Consider the following 17,523-nt stretch of genomic DNA (forward strand, 5'->3'; position numbering starts at 1 on the left):
TGAAAAGCCATTGTGGCTTCTCCCCCCATGCACCCATTGTTTACATAATTACTACAGCGCAGGTTGGTATGTCATCCGAACCCACCACGCAGTGTGTGGGGGGGAGGGCTTCGTAACCACCCTACAACCCACGACTTTCCCCCCGCAATTGTCCAAACACCACTGGTGTCAAATCCTGCTCTAGTAAAGCACCCCATACTCTAAAATAGCTAAAATACATGACTGAAGTATGCACAAGACGAGCCAATTTAACTCCATCGTAGGCAGTTTAAAATTATTTATTAACATTAACAGGGTAGAATTAGTTAAAGAAACAATAACCAAAAACAACTGGTGGTGGCCTTTCTTCCATGATTTCTATGCCTTTTTTCCTAGCTCTTCATTCACTTCCTCCCAGATTTTCCTTTCAATTTTTGATGTATCATACTCTTTCATCATATCAAATTCTCTCCAAGGCATTTTCCATTTTTCCATTCTTTCTTTGTCTTTTTCATGGAGATATAAGTCAAAGTTGATGCCCTGGATATTGAATTTTGGATGTTCCCAGTGTTTTGACCAAGGTCTAGGTTTCATCCTGACCTTCATCTATGTAATTGAAAGCAGAATATGTTAGATCATGTATTTGCTATTTCAGCAAGTATTTTCCTTTTTAATTATACATATTCCATGGACTCCTATCCATACCTGCTTCGTTTCAGCAATGCTGCAGGCTCAGATGCTCCCTAAACCATACACTGGAGCCCCCACTGGGTTTCATTTACTAGTTTTGCCCACATCATTATCCAGAAAAATAAAAATTTTAGCGCAGTTAAAAAGAATGTTTTGGAACCATGTTTTAGGGACGATTCCAATCTTTTCCTTGGTCGTGCCAGAGCACAAACCTCCATCCAGAAGACCTACTTGTTTCTCTCCACCACAAAGATGTACAGGTATTTAAACTTCTATTATGGTTACAACAGAATGGAAACTCAGAGGGGCAGTTAATGACTAAGGACATGTAGCAAAAACAGCAATTAAGGGAGCAATCCTATGGCTGCTAGTCAGTGGCTAGACAGCCATAGATATGTGGTTCTCCGGGAACCGACCTTTCCCCCCATTCCGTGCTGCCTCGCAGGCAGCGCAGAACAGCCCTGCACTCGGAAAAGGAGCACGAAGCGGCCAAAACAGGGCGTTCTGGGGGGGTGTTCCAGGGCAGGGAGGGCAGAAATGCCGGTACAACACGTCCAATGTGTTGTCCAGCAGCCTCCTCCCCCACTCTGCCTTTCCACGGCTGTCTAGCCGCAAATGCAGGGCAGGAGAAGCGTAGAGGGAACGATGCCCTCCGTGCTTCTCCTGCCCTGCCCTGTCCTCCGAGTTCGGAGGCGGCCGCCTATCCCTATAGGACTGCACCCTAAAAAGACCTTACCAAACAATTAACTATTGGTTTCAAAACAGGGATGCCCAGGCCTAGTGATAAGTGGTGGGCCACACTGTACTTCGAGCACACTGCTGTGTTGGAACACAAATCCACATACAAGCTAGTCACCTTCAACTTTAACCTTGGAGAAATTTTGGCAGTCCGCTCAGGGGTGGCAGAAACACTGCTCATTGCTAACAATAAGCAAGCATTATTGATTACTGATCAGAGATAACAGGGGGATTTCCCTTACTTGGCATGCCACTCGCCCTCCCAACTGGGAGAGAAATCTGCATATTAAGTGCTTCCCCTGCCCAGCATCCTCCCCAATGGGTACAGCAGGCAAAGACTGAGATGCACAGTGGAGGATTACTCCACCCCACACCTCAGTCAGGGCAGCTTTGGTACACATCATCTTTCCCCAGCCAGGGAAAGTTTGTGGTCGACTGAAGTTGGGTCCAGCTGGAGCTGAGTACTGCAGCTGCTGCCTTGGTCAGGGCTGCTTCACCCACACTTTCTCCCATTGGGAAGGATGCAGTGCAGTGCAGTGCATTAAACAGCTGGCTATTTATAGTGGAAGGTACTAACAGAAAAGCAGAGATAGAGATTTGCAAATCAGCAAAACCCCAAGCTCTTCAAGGTCCTTTGAATTCCACCTTGAAGGTTGTTAACTCTTGCCCAAATCAGATCGTGTATTTGGGGGGGGGGGGGGGGGTTTATACAAAAATGTATGTGCACTTCTGCGGGGATTTCCCCAAATATACACATCAATTGTGTGCATCTTTCGAAATCACACATTTTTCAAATGCTTTTTCTTTTCTGTGAATTGCAGAACAAGTTCAGAAATGTATGGACTTCAACTGCAGTTTGTGTTCGCATATATGTTTGGCTCCAGGAGGTGCAAACTGAGTAAATTCAGGTCAAAACTGAACTGAAATTCTCATACATCTGTAGGCAGAGAACAACTCCCTTTACCAATAGTGCAGCCGCGAAGCAAATAAGTATGCTGTGTAACAGCTTCGTGATATGAAATGATCTTCAGGCACAACTAGCTGCTAACAACATGCCTCAATTATCCCTTCCTATTACCTTGTTGACAGGAACTTCTTCATTAACTGAAAGTGGCACAGCCTTCATATTTACATCAACCGTGCTGTACTCTGGAAGGGCGTCTCGTAAATACATCAGGTTATCATCCAGTCTCTTCTCCAGTTTCAGAACCTTGATCTCTTGGATTAGAGGGTTGTATAGTTCATAGCAAATTTCAATACCTTAAATAGAAAATTATTTATTTATTCCTTTACAGTAATATCTGTTATGGACCACCATTGGCTTTGGAGTTATGTAGCATTTTGAGGGAAGATGGAATGAATAAGTAAATAGTATACTATGAGTTTAAAAAAGGGTTGCCAGCGTTTCAGGTAACAGCCTAAACTTTCTTTAGAATGAATCTGTAACAAAGCAATTTTTCAACTAAAATGTTTAGATGCCCAGATCCAGTGTGTTCATGCATGCAACCCCATGTCAAAATAACTAGTCCTTCATAACATTTAGTTTATCTGTTTGAACACAAATGGCTTGTGGATACCCAGTGAGGATGTATTATACTAGAATATATTTTCACCATACTCACATCATGCTCCTAGAGGGCAGAGGACGCCAATTATTGTTTCCAGCACTTCCCCCTGCCCATAAGCTCAAAACCATGCAGTCAAACATGTTCTCACCCTGTCCTTCTATTACATTTCGAAGTATGAAAGTTCCACCGAGTCCTTTTCCTGATCGCTGAATGCAAAGTCCTACGAAAGTGCTGCTCTTTCCATTGGCATGGGGATCTGCTGCAGAAACAGCAAGTGTACTTCCTGCCAGAAATGAAAATAAACTGTTTAAAATCCAGACAAACTCTGTAAGGTGAGACTCAGCATGGTTAATATAAAGCTCTTCTTCAATAAAAGATCAAGTAAGTAATTCGAGTCCATGCTGAAATTTTATCATTTATCATGGTACTGATTTGACATTAGGCAATAAAGGTAAGTTTCTTTGTACAAATAGTTCATGTTCTAATAGAGCTCTCTTTGCATGGTGCATATTTTCAAAATACTGGAATGTTTGGTTTGAATATTTTGCAGAGAAAGGCAGCATCCAGGTGATGGTTTCAACAGTATATCCAATCATACAAGGAACTAGAATAAGCACTGAAGCAATTTTAAAAAAACCTTGAAGATCTCCAAGTTTGACACATATGATATTTAAGGCTGTCATGCAGCCAGCAGGGACAAATATTGTGCACTGAGCTAGTGCACAATACTAGTCACTTACTAGTATTTGGTTGTTACCAATGCTGCTAATATTTTGTGACTAGTTGTATTTGCTGATATTTTAATTAATAATCTTAATCTTAATTTGACCACCCTTCCTCTAGTTGACCCCTGAGATTTTCTAAGGAAGGCTTACTGATCCTTTCATGACAAACAGAATATCACCTAGCAACAGCAAGTAAGCAAGGCTTCTCAGTAGTAGCACCTACCCTCTGGAACACCCTCCCATATTTTTTCGAGAGACAGAATGTGTCAAGATTTAAAGGCCACTTGACGACATTTGTTTACTCAGGCTTTCCCCGACTTGTAATGATTTAGATGGGCCATTAAGCAGTATAAAAGTAGTATAAATATATAATCTGTCATCTGCCTTGAGTATGATTACAAAAAGGTAGGCTACAAATTCTAAAAATAAAATAACTTTAGCAAGAATAGAACATTGCCAAATGTTCCTATCAAAAACACAAGTGCACAGCTTGAGCAAAGTTATGAAAAATCTATTTTAAAATTACGGCCAATTTGGTCATGCAATTTATTAACTTGCATTAATAAAATTATATAACTCTCTGCAACAATTAAACCATTCCAATCCAATGTTATACCTGGTAATGGCATGGAAACAGCCTTAGCCGTGGCTGTTTCTCTCATGGATGATTTATGCCAGGGAATAGACAGGGAGGGCGTGACTGTCATTTCTTCTGGACCTCTCAGTGGCTTTTGATACCATCAACCATGGTATTGTTTTGAATCATCGGTCTGGGCTGGCCCTACAAGGCACAGTGTTACTGTTGTTCAGTCCTTCCTGGAGAAGCAGTATCCGAAAGTAGTGATGGGAGACTTCTGTTCTACCCTATGGTCATTGGCTGTGGGGTAACACAAGGTTCCATCTTGTCTCCCTCTTTTTAACATCCACCTGAAACTGCTGGGGGAAGTCATCCAGTGGTTTGGGCTTAAGCGTTACTAGTATTAGGACAATACCTGTGCTTGGAGTCAGTTTTGGGGTAGATGAAGGTTAATCCAGACTAGATAGAAATGCTGTGGGTAGGGTGGAGGATGGACAACTGGCACTCCCCTTAAAGGACCAAGTACATGGCTTGGGAGTTGTCCTGGACTCTGTGCTAACTGGGGAAGTTCGAGTAGCAGAGTGCTTTTTACCAGCTTAGTACTTATCTGGAGAGGACGGACCTTGCCTCAGTTAGCATACACTAGTATGTCCAGGCTGGACTACTGTAATGAGCTCTATGTGAAGTTGCCCTTAAAGATGGTTCATAAACTTCAGCTGGTGCGGAATGCAGCCACACAAATACTACTAGTGGGGACATGGCTGTCAGACCACATGGCACACACTGCACTAGTTCCACTGGAATGCCGATTTTAACCTTCAAAACTTTAAACCAGGGGAATACAAATTGAGGGCCACAGGCAACCCCCACCCAGCCTTTTGTGGTGCCCCCCCAGGACCCTCCAGCATCCTCTGCCCTAAAATTTTGCACACCCCTGCCTTAAACAGACTAGTCCCAAGTTAATTGAAAGACCGATTTTGAAGTCAGCTGCCAAAGCCCTATTCACATGCCTGCCAGTGAGGACAATAGGGCTGGCAAGTAGCAGAGAGTGGGCTATCTCAGCTGTGGACTCTCGGTTGTGGAACACATTGCCAACTGTGGTGGTGTCAGGCCCTGTCACTCCAGGCCTTTAGAAGAGCTCTTAAGGGAGCAATCCTATGGCTGCTAGACGGTATCGAGATGGCTATAGAATTTTTTGGTTTCTGGGAACCGAGCTCAGAGCCAGAGCTCCGAGCTCGGTTCCCAGAAACCTCCCTACCCCTTCCCTCTCCTGCCGCCTCATAGGCAGCATGGTTCATCCCTGTCTCCACGCTCATATGTACAGTGCGGAGTGAGCGAAAAGGGGGTGTTCCCAGGGTCGGGGAGGAGACCGCAGAAGTGTTGTTACAATGCTTATATGCCATCTGGCCTCCCCCTCCCCCCACTCCAACAAGCCCTGGCTAGACAGCCGAAATCAGCTATCTAGCCACAAATGCAGGGCAGCCAGAGAGGATCTCCTCCGTGCTCTGCCTGCCCTGCATTGGACAGTCAGCCACCTCTGAGTTGGGAGGCAGCTGACTATCCCCATAGGACTGCGCCCTTAGAGGCACATGTTTTTTTCTGGCCTTTTCTTAAGATGGGTTTTTAGGAGCCATTGGAACAGAGAGGGTTTTAGCTATGGTTCTTTAAACATTTATTGGAGCTCTGTATATGGATAGTATGGTTTAGTTATTAATCTGTTGTTTATTAATGGCTAATTTTTCATGTAACTTTGCTGCCTTGAGAGTGTTTTTCCCTTAGAAGTGGCATGTAAATATCTGAAATAAATAAGGGTGCAACCCTGTGGCCACTAGTCAGCAGCTAGATGGCCATAGGATATGTGGTTTTCTGGGAACCGACCTCAGAGCCTGCGTGCCACACTCAGAAGAGGAGCGCGGAGCGGCCAAAATGGAGCATTCCGGGGCGGGGAAGGCAGAAATGCCAGTACGACACATCCTATGTGTCGCCTGGCAGCCTCCTCCCCCACTCTGCCTCCCCATGGCTAGACAGCTCAAATCGGCGGTCTAGCCGCAAGTACAGGGCAGGAGAAGCGCAGAGGGAACAATCCCCTCCGTGCTTTTTCTGCCCTGCATTGGATAGGTGGTCACCTCTGAGTTTGGAGGCGGCTACCTATCCCCATAGGATTGCGCCCTAAATAAAATTTTAGACCAGGTGTGCCACGCCATGTAACACAGCAAGGCAAGGAACTGCCTATGGAAGTAGAGAGTGATCTCCCTCCAAAGGAAATTCTTTGCCTTTCCCTGCAGCACTGAGAAAGGTGGCCTTTGTCACAGTACGGCAGGGGAAAAAGCTCTTATTTCCGATCAGGTGGTGATAAAAGATAAGTGCTTTTCCCTGACTGGAGAGATGGGATGTGGCCTGGGGAAGAAGCTAGCAGACTGGATGGGGAATTGTTATCAAATTCACCATTATTTTTTTGATGTACCAACCACCACATTATGAGTTTTACATTCTAGATAGGCTACTGACCAACGTAGAACTCTGGAATATTCATTACTTTTCTCCTCTGTATCATCTCTCTTCTTTCAAGGTAGAATTTTAAAGCATTTGTTCTTTGTCGGGGAGGGATGAATTCAGGACTCAAGAATCTGTCAAACACACAAATAACTTTATCAACATAAAAACAAGTGATGGCTTTCCACCTTACGTAAAAGAAATGAGATGTAGCTAAATGTAAAATTTAAATTCTTTACTGTCTCTCTGCAGCACGAGGTTTTGATTCATCAACAATTATTGGCTTAGGAGGTGGCTTAAATTTCACTGGTTCTCCATCTTGAGAGCTGAGGCATCCAACTGAGAAAGAAAGGCACCCTTCAAGAGACAAAACTTAGATTAATTACCAGCTATAATGAGCCTCTGCAAGCCCTTTGTTAGTTTTATGTTAGAACCAAACAGCCTTGCAGTCCAATCCTATGTACGTTTACTGGGGAAATGATCAAGGTCAATGAAATTTACACCCAAGTCTGCACAGGATGGCAGCCTTATTTATACAGAGATGGAAGGAGCAATCCTATGGCCGCTAGACAGCAGCTAGACGGCCAAAGGATATGCTGTTTTCTGGGAACTGACCTCAGAGCCTGTGCTGCGAGGTTGGTTCCCAGAAAACCAAACTCCCCCCACTTCCGCACTGCCTCCCCGTCCTCCACACTCACAAGAGGATCGCGGAGGAGCTGGAAAGGGGTGTGGCTGGTGGCGTGCCGGGGTGAGGAGAATGTAGCTGACTATACAATACATCCAATGTGTCATACAGCAGCCTCCTTCCCTGTTCCGTGCTCCTGCGGCTAGACAGCCGATTGTGACTCTCTAGCAGAAAAAGTAGGGCAGGAGAAGCGTGGAGGGAAAGATCCGTACCGTGCTTCTCCTGCCCTGCTTTGGATAGGTGGTCACCTCCGAGTTTGGAGGTGGCCGCCTATCTCGATGGGATTGTGCCCTAAGGGTGCAATCCTATGGTGATGACTATAAGCCTCCAAACTCAGAGGTTTATGGTCATCTTATGCAGGGTGGCAGGAGCGGTGGAGGGATCTTTGCTTCTGCTACTCCTCCCGCCCTGCATTTTCACTAGACAGGCCTTTTCACCCATCTAGCTGGGGTGTCTTAGAGGGGGAGGGAAGCTTGCTGGAGGCCCCAGGATGACTCATTTCATGGCCTCTCCAGTCTCCTCCCCTCCCCATGCCCCCTTCCCTCATCCCCCAAGGCAGAGTTCCCAGCTTTGGAGAGCAGCTGGAAGCGGTTCTTTCTGTGTGTGTGTGTGGGGGGGGGGGGGCTCCAATTCCCAGCTCTGAGGTCAGAGTGCTGTCTTCGACCTCAGAATCTGAGCTATCATATGGCTGCTCAGGAACTGTCTAGGAGCCATAGGATCATTCCAATAGTGTTGGGAACCCTTCAGATAAGAATCTGTTCCTGCTGGATCTTTAAAACACACATGGGGGGGGGAGCCTTGTAACACTTTACTAGCAAGTTTATTATGGGAAAAGCTTCCACAGACTTGAATCCACTGTATCAGATGTAATTAGCGTTATCCTCAGTTCGCAGGTATAAGTGTAGGGGAAAAAGTCAACAGCGAGATCAGATAAAAATGAAACGCCAAAAATACAGTCTGCAGTGACTGCGTTAATACGAAAACAGGTGCAAAACAACTTGCTCCCTAAGCCTGCGAATAGGGTACAGTGGCTACGTTCTGAAGTGGGCCCAATCAGAGTTGAGCGGGGCAGGAGCAGCCTGGGTGAGGGACGAGCGAGTCCCGAGCCCGCGCGCTTCGCCCTCCTGCTACGGCTCGATCAGACTGCGGGGTCCCGCAGACAGCAGCAGGGGCGCGCGGGCAGCGCCGCTGCTTCATGCCTCGCTATTTCCCCCTTCCAGAAGCCGAACAGCAGGGCAGAGAGTCCTCTCGAGGAAGGAGAACGCTACCGCTCGCACGGAGCCCCGGGATTTGGGGAAACCCGCTTCCGCGCGGAAGAAGCGGCGGGGGCGGAGCGGCGAAGGCCGCGCTGGCCCGCCGCCCTGCTGAGCACTTACTGCCGCGCGCGCCAGGCCGCGCCCCGAGCCCGCGCCAAAGAGCAGCCATCGCAGCTGCCTGCGCCGGCGCCCGTGCCTCAGATGCGGACAGCTACGGCGGCTTCAGGGAGACAACCTTGATTCAAGCGCCGCCTTCTCGCGCTTAACACCAGCCGGACAGAACGCCCGCCAGCGCCGACTGGAGGGCGGAGCTCGCTTGGAGCGCGGCGCCGGCCCCCGGAGACGCCCGGCTTCGAGAACGTTTCCGGGCTTCCCTCCCGCGAGGGGCCGAGAGCTGCCCCGGGGCGGGCGGGGCGTTTGGGCGACATGGTTGGGCGGGGCGGGGCGGGGCGAGGCGAGGGGCGTGGCTGCGGAGGCGGAGAGGGCCGCGGGGCGGGGCGGGGCCCTCGCGCCCTCCGCCGCAGGGCAGCGGCGCCCAGCGGCACTCGGGGCCGGCGCTCTCCGAGTACGGCGGCTCCTCAGGGGTTTGCGGCGCGGTGCCGGCGTCGTCGTCCCGGTGCAGCGAGCGAGCGAGCGGGAGGGAGGGAGGGAGGGAGGGAGCAGACGCCTTCCTCGCGGCGCGGGGGGCTTGGATCTCTTCACGGCCGCTTCCTGGCGTGAACCATCCGTCCCGCGGACTGGAGATGAGCGAGAGGGCTCTCCGCTGGCCGGACTGGCAGGGGACGGGGCCCTGGCCGCGCCTATGCAGAAGCCCGCCCCGCAGCGCTCGGCGGGGCTTACTCCCGGGGCCTGGGCCGAAACGCGGACGAGGGAGTGGGCTGAGCGCCGCTGAGCGCCGCGCGCCGCCTCAGTTGAAACCACAGTATTATTTTTCCAGTGTCTTGCGAAAACTAATCTTGCTGCCACCAGCAGGGACAAAATTAGGTCCTTATGCTGTTTTGCTTTATGCTCTTCCTCAAAAATGTTCAGCAAAGCTATTTTGGAATATTTGGGAATCTGCCGTTCAGTCGTTGCCAAAATGTCTTTAAAGATGTTATCCCAAAAGATCTCCACCAAGGGGCACAACCTCCACATGTGGCATAGGTACCTTTACTGCCACACTCTCTCCAACATTCCGGTGAATGCTGCCCACTATTTGTGAAAGTTTTAGTGATGTAATATACCACCTATGAGTTAATTTAAGTGCTGATTCCCTTACATGGACACAAACAGACTGTAATGGTTTCTGGTTCCACACTGTCACCCATTTTTCCTCTGAGATTTGCTCACCAGTGTCATCTTCCTAAATTGCTTTAAGGCCTTCAAGATTGCTCATTGTGTAGTTGGTTAAAGTCCTATAAATACCTAACACTAATTTTTTAGAATTATACTGTACTCTAATTATAGTATCTTCAAAGGGGGTGAGCCTCCGCATTGTCTGGTCTTTTATGCAACTGTTTGCTAAAAAAGAAAGCAACCTGGTATAGTTGTAGCCAATGAGATGGTAAAAAGGTAAAGGTGTCCCCAACCAGTCGTGTCCGACTCTAGGGTGCGGTGCTCATCCCTGTTTCTAAGCCGAAGAGCCAGCGCTGTCCGAAGACGCTTCCGTGGTCATGTGGCCGGCATGACTGAACACTGAGGCGCACGGAACGCTGTTACCTTTCCCGCTGAGGCGGTACCTATTTATCTACTTGCAATTTCTTGCTTTTGAACTGCTAGGTTGGCAGGAGCTGGGACGGGAGCTCACTCCGTCACGCAGCACTCGGGTCTCGAACTGCCGACCTTCCAGTCTGCAGTTCAGTGTCTTAACCACTAAGCCACCGTGGCCCCTAATGAGATGGTACTTCCTGCAATTTATCTTTCAGTTGATCTGTGGTCAGTGACCACTTATTTACATAGGAGTTAGGTATGTGATATAAGCCTTTCACTTCCCAGTTTTTGAAATGGGCCCTTTTATGTTGGCTATAGAAGGAAGAATGGTAGTAGCAGAGACAAATAAGGCACCAGTGTTATACACCACTATTTCCGCACAAGGAGGGGTCACTTCAAGAATAGTGCTTAACCTGACAGATTATTAGCATTTGTGAGGAAGGGAAGACTTCTCCATGAAAACTCACTGGGGGGTGCTTAGTTCCATTTGGGCCCAACGGTGGGGCCTCAAATTCAGCAAAGCTTTCGACAAAGTGCCCCATGATATCCTGATGAGCAAACTAGCTCAAAGTGGGCTAGATGAAACCACGATCCAGTGGATCCACAGTTGGCTACAGAACCGGACTCAAGGAGTGCTTATTAATGGGATCTTGTCAAACTGGGGAGAGGTAAAGAGTGGGGTACCGCAGGGCTCAATCCTGAGCCCAGTGCTCTTCAACATTTTGATTAATGACTTGGAGGAGGAGGTGCAGGGAATGCTGATCAAATTTGCAGATGACACAAAATTGGGTGGGATAGCTAATACCCTGGAAGATGGAAACAAAATTCTAGGGATGTACGAAAATCACTTACCTTTTCGGGGATTATGCTGATGGTGGTGGGGGGGAGGCGCTCCGTCCCTCCCCCCCCCCCGGAATCCTGGATGGGGGGGAGGCACTCCATTCCTCCCCCCCCCCCCAGAATCCGGGCCGGCTGGCTGTGCTCCGCAGCGATTCTGCGGAGCCGCTGGCCGGCTCTGCCAGCAGCCGGTCATCCGGCTGCTGGCTAGCAGGGACACAAATGGCGGCGGCCGTAGCTGCCGCCATTTGTGTCCCTGCAGTCAGCCGTGATAGGCTACGTAAATGTTTATGTAGCCTATCACGGCTGACTTAAAACAAAAAACGCGCGTACGCAAATGCATTCCTTATTTTGGCACATCTTAGTCTACGTAAACATTTACGTAGACTAAGGCGGCGAAAATAAAGGGAACGCAAATAGCGTAGCGTCTACGCTATTTGCGTTCCCCTTATTTTCGCCGTCTTAGTCTACGTAAATGTTTACGTAGACTAAGACGTGCCAAAATAAGGAACACAAATGGCGGCGGCCATGGCTGCCGCCATTTGCGTATGCGCATTTTTTTTTTTTAAAGTCAGCCGTGATAGGATACGTAAACATTTACGTAGCCTATCATGGTGCTTTTTTAAAACCTAGCCGTGATAGGCTATGTAAATCTTTACGTAGCCTATCACTTTTTTTTTTTTAAACTGGAAATGGCGGCAGCGGCCAGTCGGAAGACCAGGAGCTGCCACCGCCGCCGCCTGGAAGATCCGCCCCAGGTAAGTCTCGTCCCGGGGGGGATCCACGGGGGGGTAGCAGGCAGTTCCGCCACGGAGTTCGGGGGGCCGAATGCACTGGCATTCGGCCTCACCAAGATCCATGGCGGAATTCTCTGCCATCCCTAGCTACACAGCCCCCAGCCACCCTGCTGAGGACTCATGCAGTCAATCCCTTTTGCACACAAGGGCTTGACTGCCAGGGCCTGTGCTCATGCCCCAGCCGCTAGCCGTCTCCTCATGAGCAGGAGATGATGAGCGGCTGGCCCCGTCCTGCCCAGTTGGCTGTCAAGGAAGCTTCCTTGACCACTGACCAGGCAGCAGGAGGAGGAGGCGCAGCACACACCTCATCCGATAGCCATCTCGTCTCCATGAGCAGGAGACAGCTAGAGGCTGGGACACTGTCCGAGGCGCTGTTCTGCTGTCCGAGGCGACCAGGCAGGAGGAGGAGGAGATGCGGCATATGCCCCAGCCACTAGCTGTCTACTCATGAGCAGGAGACAGCTAGCGGCTGGAGCGCTGGCCGAGGTCCTTCCTGGGCAGGAACTGACTGGGCAGGAGGAGGAGGAGGCACTGCGCAGCTGCTCTTGGCATTGGGGCGCATGCGGTGACAAGTCTGGGCTATTCCCAGCTCCTCGCTGAGGTCCAGGGCACTTGTTGGCTGGGTCCATTGGTGCCCTGAAGCTTGGCAAGCGGGGTCCGGTGGGCCATGCATGGGGGATTTTGCCAGCCTTCTGGAGTAAGTCAGGCACTCGCAACATCCCTAGTCAGGGAAGAATCTTCCCCAGGGCATGATTATCAGGAATGAATCTGAGCATGTGGAGATGTCTGGCAGATCAGATTTGGAATCAGAATGGGAACAGCAAGAACAGAGGGAGATACCCCCCCTAATGAGCCCAGATATGTCAAGACGTTCGTCCCAAGACCTTGGCCCACAGATGGCCCAGGATGAACTGCTCCCCCATTCCTCCCCCACGAGAATTCAAGTTTTGGAGGAGGAGGGCGAGGGGCATGACTTGAGGGACACTAGGGTCCGTCGCAGAGTGATGCGGTAAAAGTTATGGGCAGGGCTCAGACACTCCATCAGGTTAGCCACTCATGGAAGCCAACGTAGGAGGGAGCCACCTTAAGGGAGGGGCATCCCTGTGAAGAAAGTCTGGCTGTGAAGTTCATGCCCAGACTGCTGGCAACTTTTTTAACTTCCACTTCATATTCTCTATTGATATTTGTAGATGTGTGAGAGCCAGGGTAGTGTAGTGGTGAGAGTGTTGGACTGGGAGCCAGGAGAACCGGGTTCTAGTCCCCACTTGGCCATGGAAGCTCACTGGGTGACTGGGCCAGTCACAGATTCTCAGCCCAACCTACCTCACAGGGTTGTTGTTGTGAGGATAAAATGGAGGAAGGAAGATAATGTAAGCCACCTTGGGTTCCTTGCAAGAGGAAAAAAGGTGGGATATAAATGCAATAAATAAATAATGTGTGGATTAGCTGGTTCTATGCAGTCTGAGAGTTTCCTAGAATCTGCATTTGTAAAGAAGCTAGTCTTTACTAATAAAGTAGTGTTGGCCTGAAATTCTGTTTCCTGGAGTGTGTTGATTGAGAAAGGAGAGGATGAAGGCAGGAAGGTGAGGATAATCAGTTGGTCCAGGCACAGATAAGGCTTCTCCCTTTCTTGGGAAAGAAGGAACTCACAGAAGGGGAGGTGGGAGTCTTGGCAGCCACAGCACTGTAGTTCCTTTCTCATAGAGAACACTTGTTGTTCAGTCGTTAAGTCGTGTCCGACTCTACGTGACCCCATGGACCATAGCACGCCAGGCCTTCCTGTCCTCCTCTCTCTCCTGGAGCGTGCTCAAGTTCATATTCATTGCATTGGTGATGCTATCCAGCCATCTCATCCTCTGCCGTCCCCTTCTCCTTTTGCCTTCAATCTTTCCCAGCATCAGGGACTTTTCTAGTGAGTTTTCTCTTTGCATTAGGTGGCCAAAATATTTGAGCTTCAGCTTCAGTATCTGTCCTTCCAATGAGCACTCAGGGTTGATTTCCTTTAGGATTGACTGATTTGACCTCCTTGCAGTCCAGGGGACTCGTAAGAGTCTTCTCCAGCACCACAGTTCGAAAGCATCAATTCTTCGGTGCTCAGCCTTCCTTACAGTCCAGCTCTCACAGCCATACGTTACTCTGAGTCTACTACCAGCCACCCAATCGAGGAGAAGACGAGGACGAAACTTTTGAAAAGCAAATAGCCAATGTTTTAAGGAAGCATGATGTAGTAGTAATGGGGGACTTCAATTTCCCTGATATTTGTTGGGAGACAAATTCTGCAAAACATGGCCCCTCCAGGAAATTCCTGACTTGTGTGGCAGATAACTTCCTCCTACAGAAAGTAGAGGAAGGAACTAGAGGATCGGCTATCCTTGACTTGATCCTAACCAACAGAGGTGACTTAGTGGGTAAAGTAGCAGTTACAGGAACTCTGGGAGAAAGCAACCATGTTGTACTTGAGTTCTTGGTTCTAAGGGAAGCAAAAGCCGAGTGTAGTCAAACGCGTACCCTGGATTTTAGGAAAGCTGATTTTAATAAACTCAGAACAATGATCAGTAAGGTCCCATGGCAAGCGACGCAAATGCGAAAAGGAGTCCAAGATGGGTGGGAGCTTTTAAAAAAGGAAATTCTCAAGGCAGAATTACAAACAATTCCAACAAGAAGAAAAGGTGGAAGACAAAAGAATAGGGTTGGTGGAGAATTTCTCCCCGAAACTTCGGGGGGCCGAGTGTCAACGTGTTCGGCCCCCCGAAGAAGTTTCGGGGAGAAATTATCTGCCCCCCCCGCCCCCCGCACCCCCCCCGGGACGGGACTTACCTTTGGCGAATGTCCCTCCCGGCGGCGGGTCCCGGCGGCGGTTCGTCGGGTCTTCGTCAGGGGGGGGGGGGGCGGCAGCCAATCTTTCGACCGGCTGCCGCCGCCGCCGCCATTCCAATAACAGTAAAAAAAAAAAAAGAACGCCCCCGTGATAGGCTACGTGATGATTAACTTAGCCTATCACGGCTAGATTTGCAAAGTCAGCCGTGATAGGCTACGTAAATCATCACGTAGCCTATCACGGGTGACTTAAAAAAAAAAAAAAAAAAAGCGTGTACGGCTAATGGCGGCCCCCATAGGGAGCTGCCATTCGCGTAGTCTACGTAAAGATTACGTAGACTACGGTGAAAATAAGGGCAACACTATTTGCGTTGCCCTTATTTTCGCCGTAGTCTACGTAAAGATTTACGTAGACTACAGCGACCAAATAAGGAATGCGAATGGCGGCTCCCTATGGGGGCCGCCATTTGCGTACGCGCTTTTTTTTTTTTTTAAAGCTACGTAAATATTTACATAGACTAAGACGGCCAAAAATAAGGAACGCAAATGGTGGTGGCCGTAGCCACCGCCATTTGCGTACGCAGTTTTTGTTTTTATTTTTCCCCCAGAGCCCTCTGTGGCTGGAAATCCGGCTCCGGACAGTTCTGGGCTGGGCTGGGCCTGGCCGGCTGCTCCATGGAGCTGCCGCGGAGCACAGCCAGCCATCGAGGATTCCGGGGGGAGGGACGGAACGCCTCCCCCCCCACCATCAACATAATCCGCGAAAGATAAGTCACTTTCGTACATCCCTACTGAGAATGAGCTGAGTTTAGCGAGGGATGCTAAAAACAACAAAAAGGCTTTCTTCAGCTACGTGCATAGTAAAAGGCAGAGGAAAGAAATGGTTGTTCAGCTGTTAAATAAGGATGGCAAAATGATAACAGATGACAAAGAAAAGGCAGAGGTGCTCAATTCCTACTTTGGCTCAGTCTTCTCCCAAAAGAAGGTTGATGATCCCCCTGGCAAAGGCGAAGTACAGGCTGGAGGGGCAGGACTGCAGCTTGAGATCGACAGGCATATGGTCAAGGAACACCTAATTACTTTGAATGAGTTCATATCTGCAGGGCCAGATGAACTGCATCCTAGAGGAATAAAGGAACTGGCAGAAGAACACTCAGAACCGCTGTCTATTCTCTTTGAGAAATCATGGAGGACGGGGGAAGTGCCAGATGACTGGAGGAGGGCTAACGTTGTCCCTATCTTCAAAAAGGGTAAAAAGGAGGAACCTGGGAACTACAGACCAGTCAGTCTGACATCAATCCCTGGGAAAATTCTGGAGCAGATGATAAAACAATCCATCTGGAAGCACCTTGAAAATAATGCAGAGATTACTCGAAGCCAACATGGATTTGTCAAGAACAAATCCTGCCAGATGAATCTGATCCCATTTTTTGATCAAGTAACCTCCGTTGTGGACCGTGGGAATGCTGTAGAGATCATATACCTCGACTTCAGCAAAGAGCTTTGAAAAAGTACACAGTAATATCTTGGATTCATTAAGCAGAAGCCTCATCACATTCCAGGAAGATTTCCCCCAAACTTGCACAAATAAATCCCTTATGTGATGGCAGAGCCATTCTTTTGAACTCAGCCTGCTGCTTTGTTTTTTATTTTTATTTTTATTTTTGTTTTATTTCATTTTAAAAGCATTTTATTGCAACATTATGCAGCAGGCATGTGTGGTTTGGGATTTTTTGTTTGGTTTGTTTAATTTTTAAAATGTTGTTTTGTTACAGCATTGTGTAGCAGGCATGTTAATATAATGACCACTTGAAGCTTAACAAATAGCCCAAATGTTCCCTTGCTGAACATTCTTCCCTCTCTGCAAATGTCTTTTGAGCTGGAAACAATGCTGTATCTTTCTGAGTGACTGCATGCAGCCCTAAGAAGAATCACATGGGGCCATCATGATGCGTGAATGACACAGAGGGGCAACTTGTGAACTTTTGTTCATAAAAATACTCTGGGTTGTACTTACCCCCTTGTGTGTAGACCCACTGGGAAATAAGGAAAGCACAACAAGCTGCTAATAATATCATCCCTGTAACTGTTCTTGCTCCCAAAAGTCACTCTGGGAGTTTCCTTTTTCCTCCTTCCCTTCCTCAGCTCATTCAATACCCCCTTTAGTAAAACTGGTTGGTGTGTTTCTTTTTTATTTGTTTCCAGTCTGCAGATTTGTTTAGCTGGCTTAATGGGGGGGGGGGGGAGAAAGAGAGAGAGAATCCTGCTCTCCATGACATGTAAGGGGCTAAGTATGGATTAAAGCCTAGTGAAGTTTTTCATTTTTTGTGTAATTTCCTGTTGTGAACACCCACCCACATTTTGTGCACCCTCCTCTTTCATTCTCCTCTTTCTTTCCATCTCATATCCACACCCACTGACTCGCCCTTTTTGGAAGATTTTGAAGGGGGAAGGTTGTAAAACCAACACACACTTCATACTTGCTTTAAGCTGTCACGCTGCATTCCTCCTGTGAGGATTCCTTTACTGCTCGCAGTTCCTGGAAGAAAAATTGTGAAAGGTAAAAGGTAAAAAACAAAAATTTTAAAAACAAAAACAAATCATGGATTTTCCTCCAGTGTTCATAGGCTAGGATGTATGTGCATTTCAGTACTGGAAGGAAAAGATGTTTT

At 48.5% G+C, this 17,523-nt stretch overlaps 1 protein-coding gene across 2 annotated transcripts; it reads right to left on the reverse strand.

Moving 5' to 3' along the window:
* Positions 1 to 260: 260 nt before the first annotated feature.
* On the reverse strand, positions 261 to 9,253 carry MRPL19 (mitochondrial ribosomal protein L19). 2 transcript variants are annotated; one of them, XM_084821600.1, is made up of 6 exons: positions 8,947 to 9,253; positions 7,010 to 7,127; positions 6,786 to 6,904; positions 3,124 to 3,258; positions 2,486 to 2,667; positions 261 to 585 (listed from the first exon to the last, which is right to left on the reverse strand). In XM_084821600.1, exons 1-6 carry the CDS (start codon positions 9,137 to 9,139, stop codon positions 358 to 360), a joined length of 975 nt encoding a protein of 324 aa, XP_084677726.1. In that variant the 5' UTR covers positions 9,140 to 9,253; the 3' UTR covers positions 261 to 357. The 2 variants fall into 2 exon arrangements, with proteins under 2 accessions (XP_084677726.1, XP_084677715.1); XM_084821589.1 differs by having other exon boundaries at positions 8,832 to 9,100.
* Between the last annotated feature and the right edge of the window lie 8,270 nt (positions 9,254 to 17,523).

Source organism: Heloderma suspectum, chromosome 1, assembly GCF_057233095.1.
Source record: "Heloderma suspectum isolate Gila_16-S chromosome 1, 16-S_ref, whole genome shotgun sequence".
NCBI lineage: Eukaryota > Metazoa > Chordata > Lepidosauria > Squamata > Helodermatidae > Heloderma > Heloderma suspectum.

Bases quoted from the DNA above. Each gene is read 5' to 3' on its own strand.
- MRPL19 (XM_084821600.1), bottom strand. From the start codon at position 9,139: ATGTCGCCCAAACGCCCCGCCCGCCCCGGGGCAGCTCTCGGCCCCTCG. The intron at 6,905-7,009 runs GTAAAGAATTTA...TGTGTTTGACAG, and splicing joins CCTCGTGCTGCAGAGAGACA to ATTCTTGAGTCCTGAATTCA. The intron at 2,668-3,123 runs GTGAGAACATGT...TTTCTATTTAAG, and splicing joins AAATGTAATAGAAGGACAGG to GTATTGAAATTTGCTATGAA.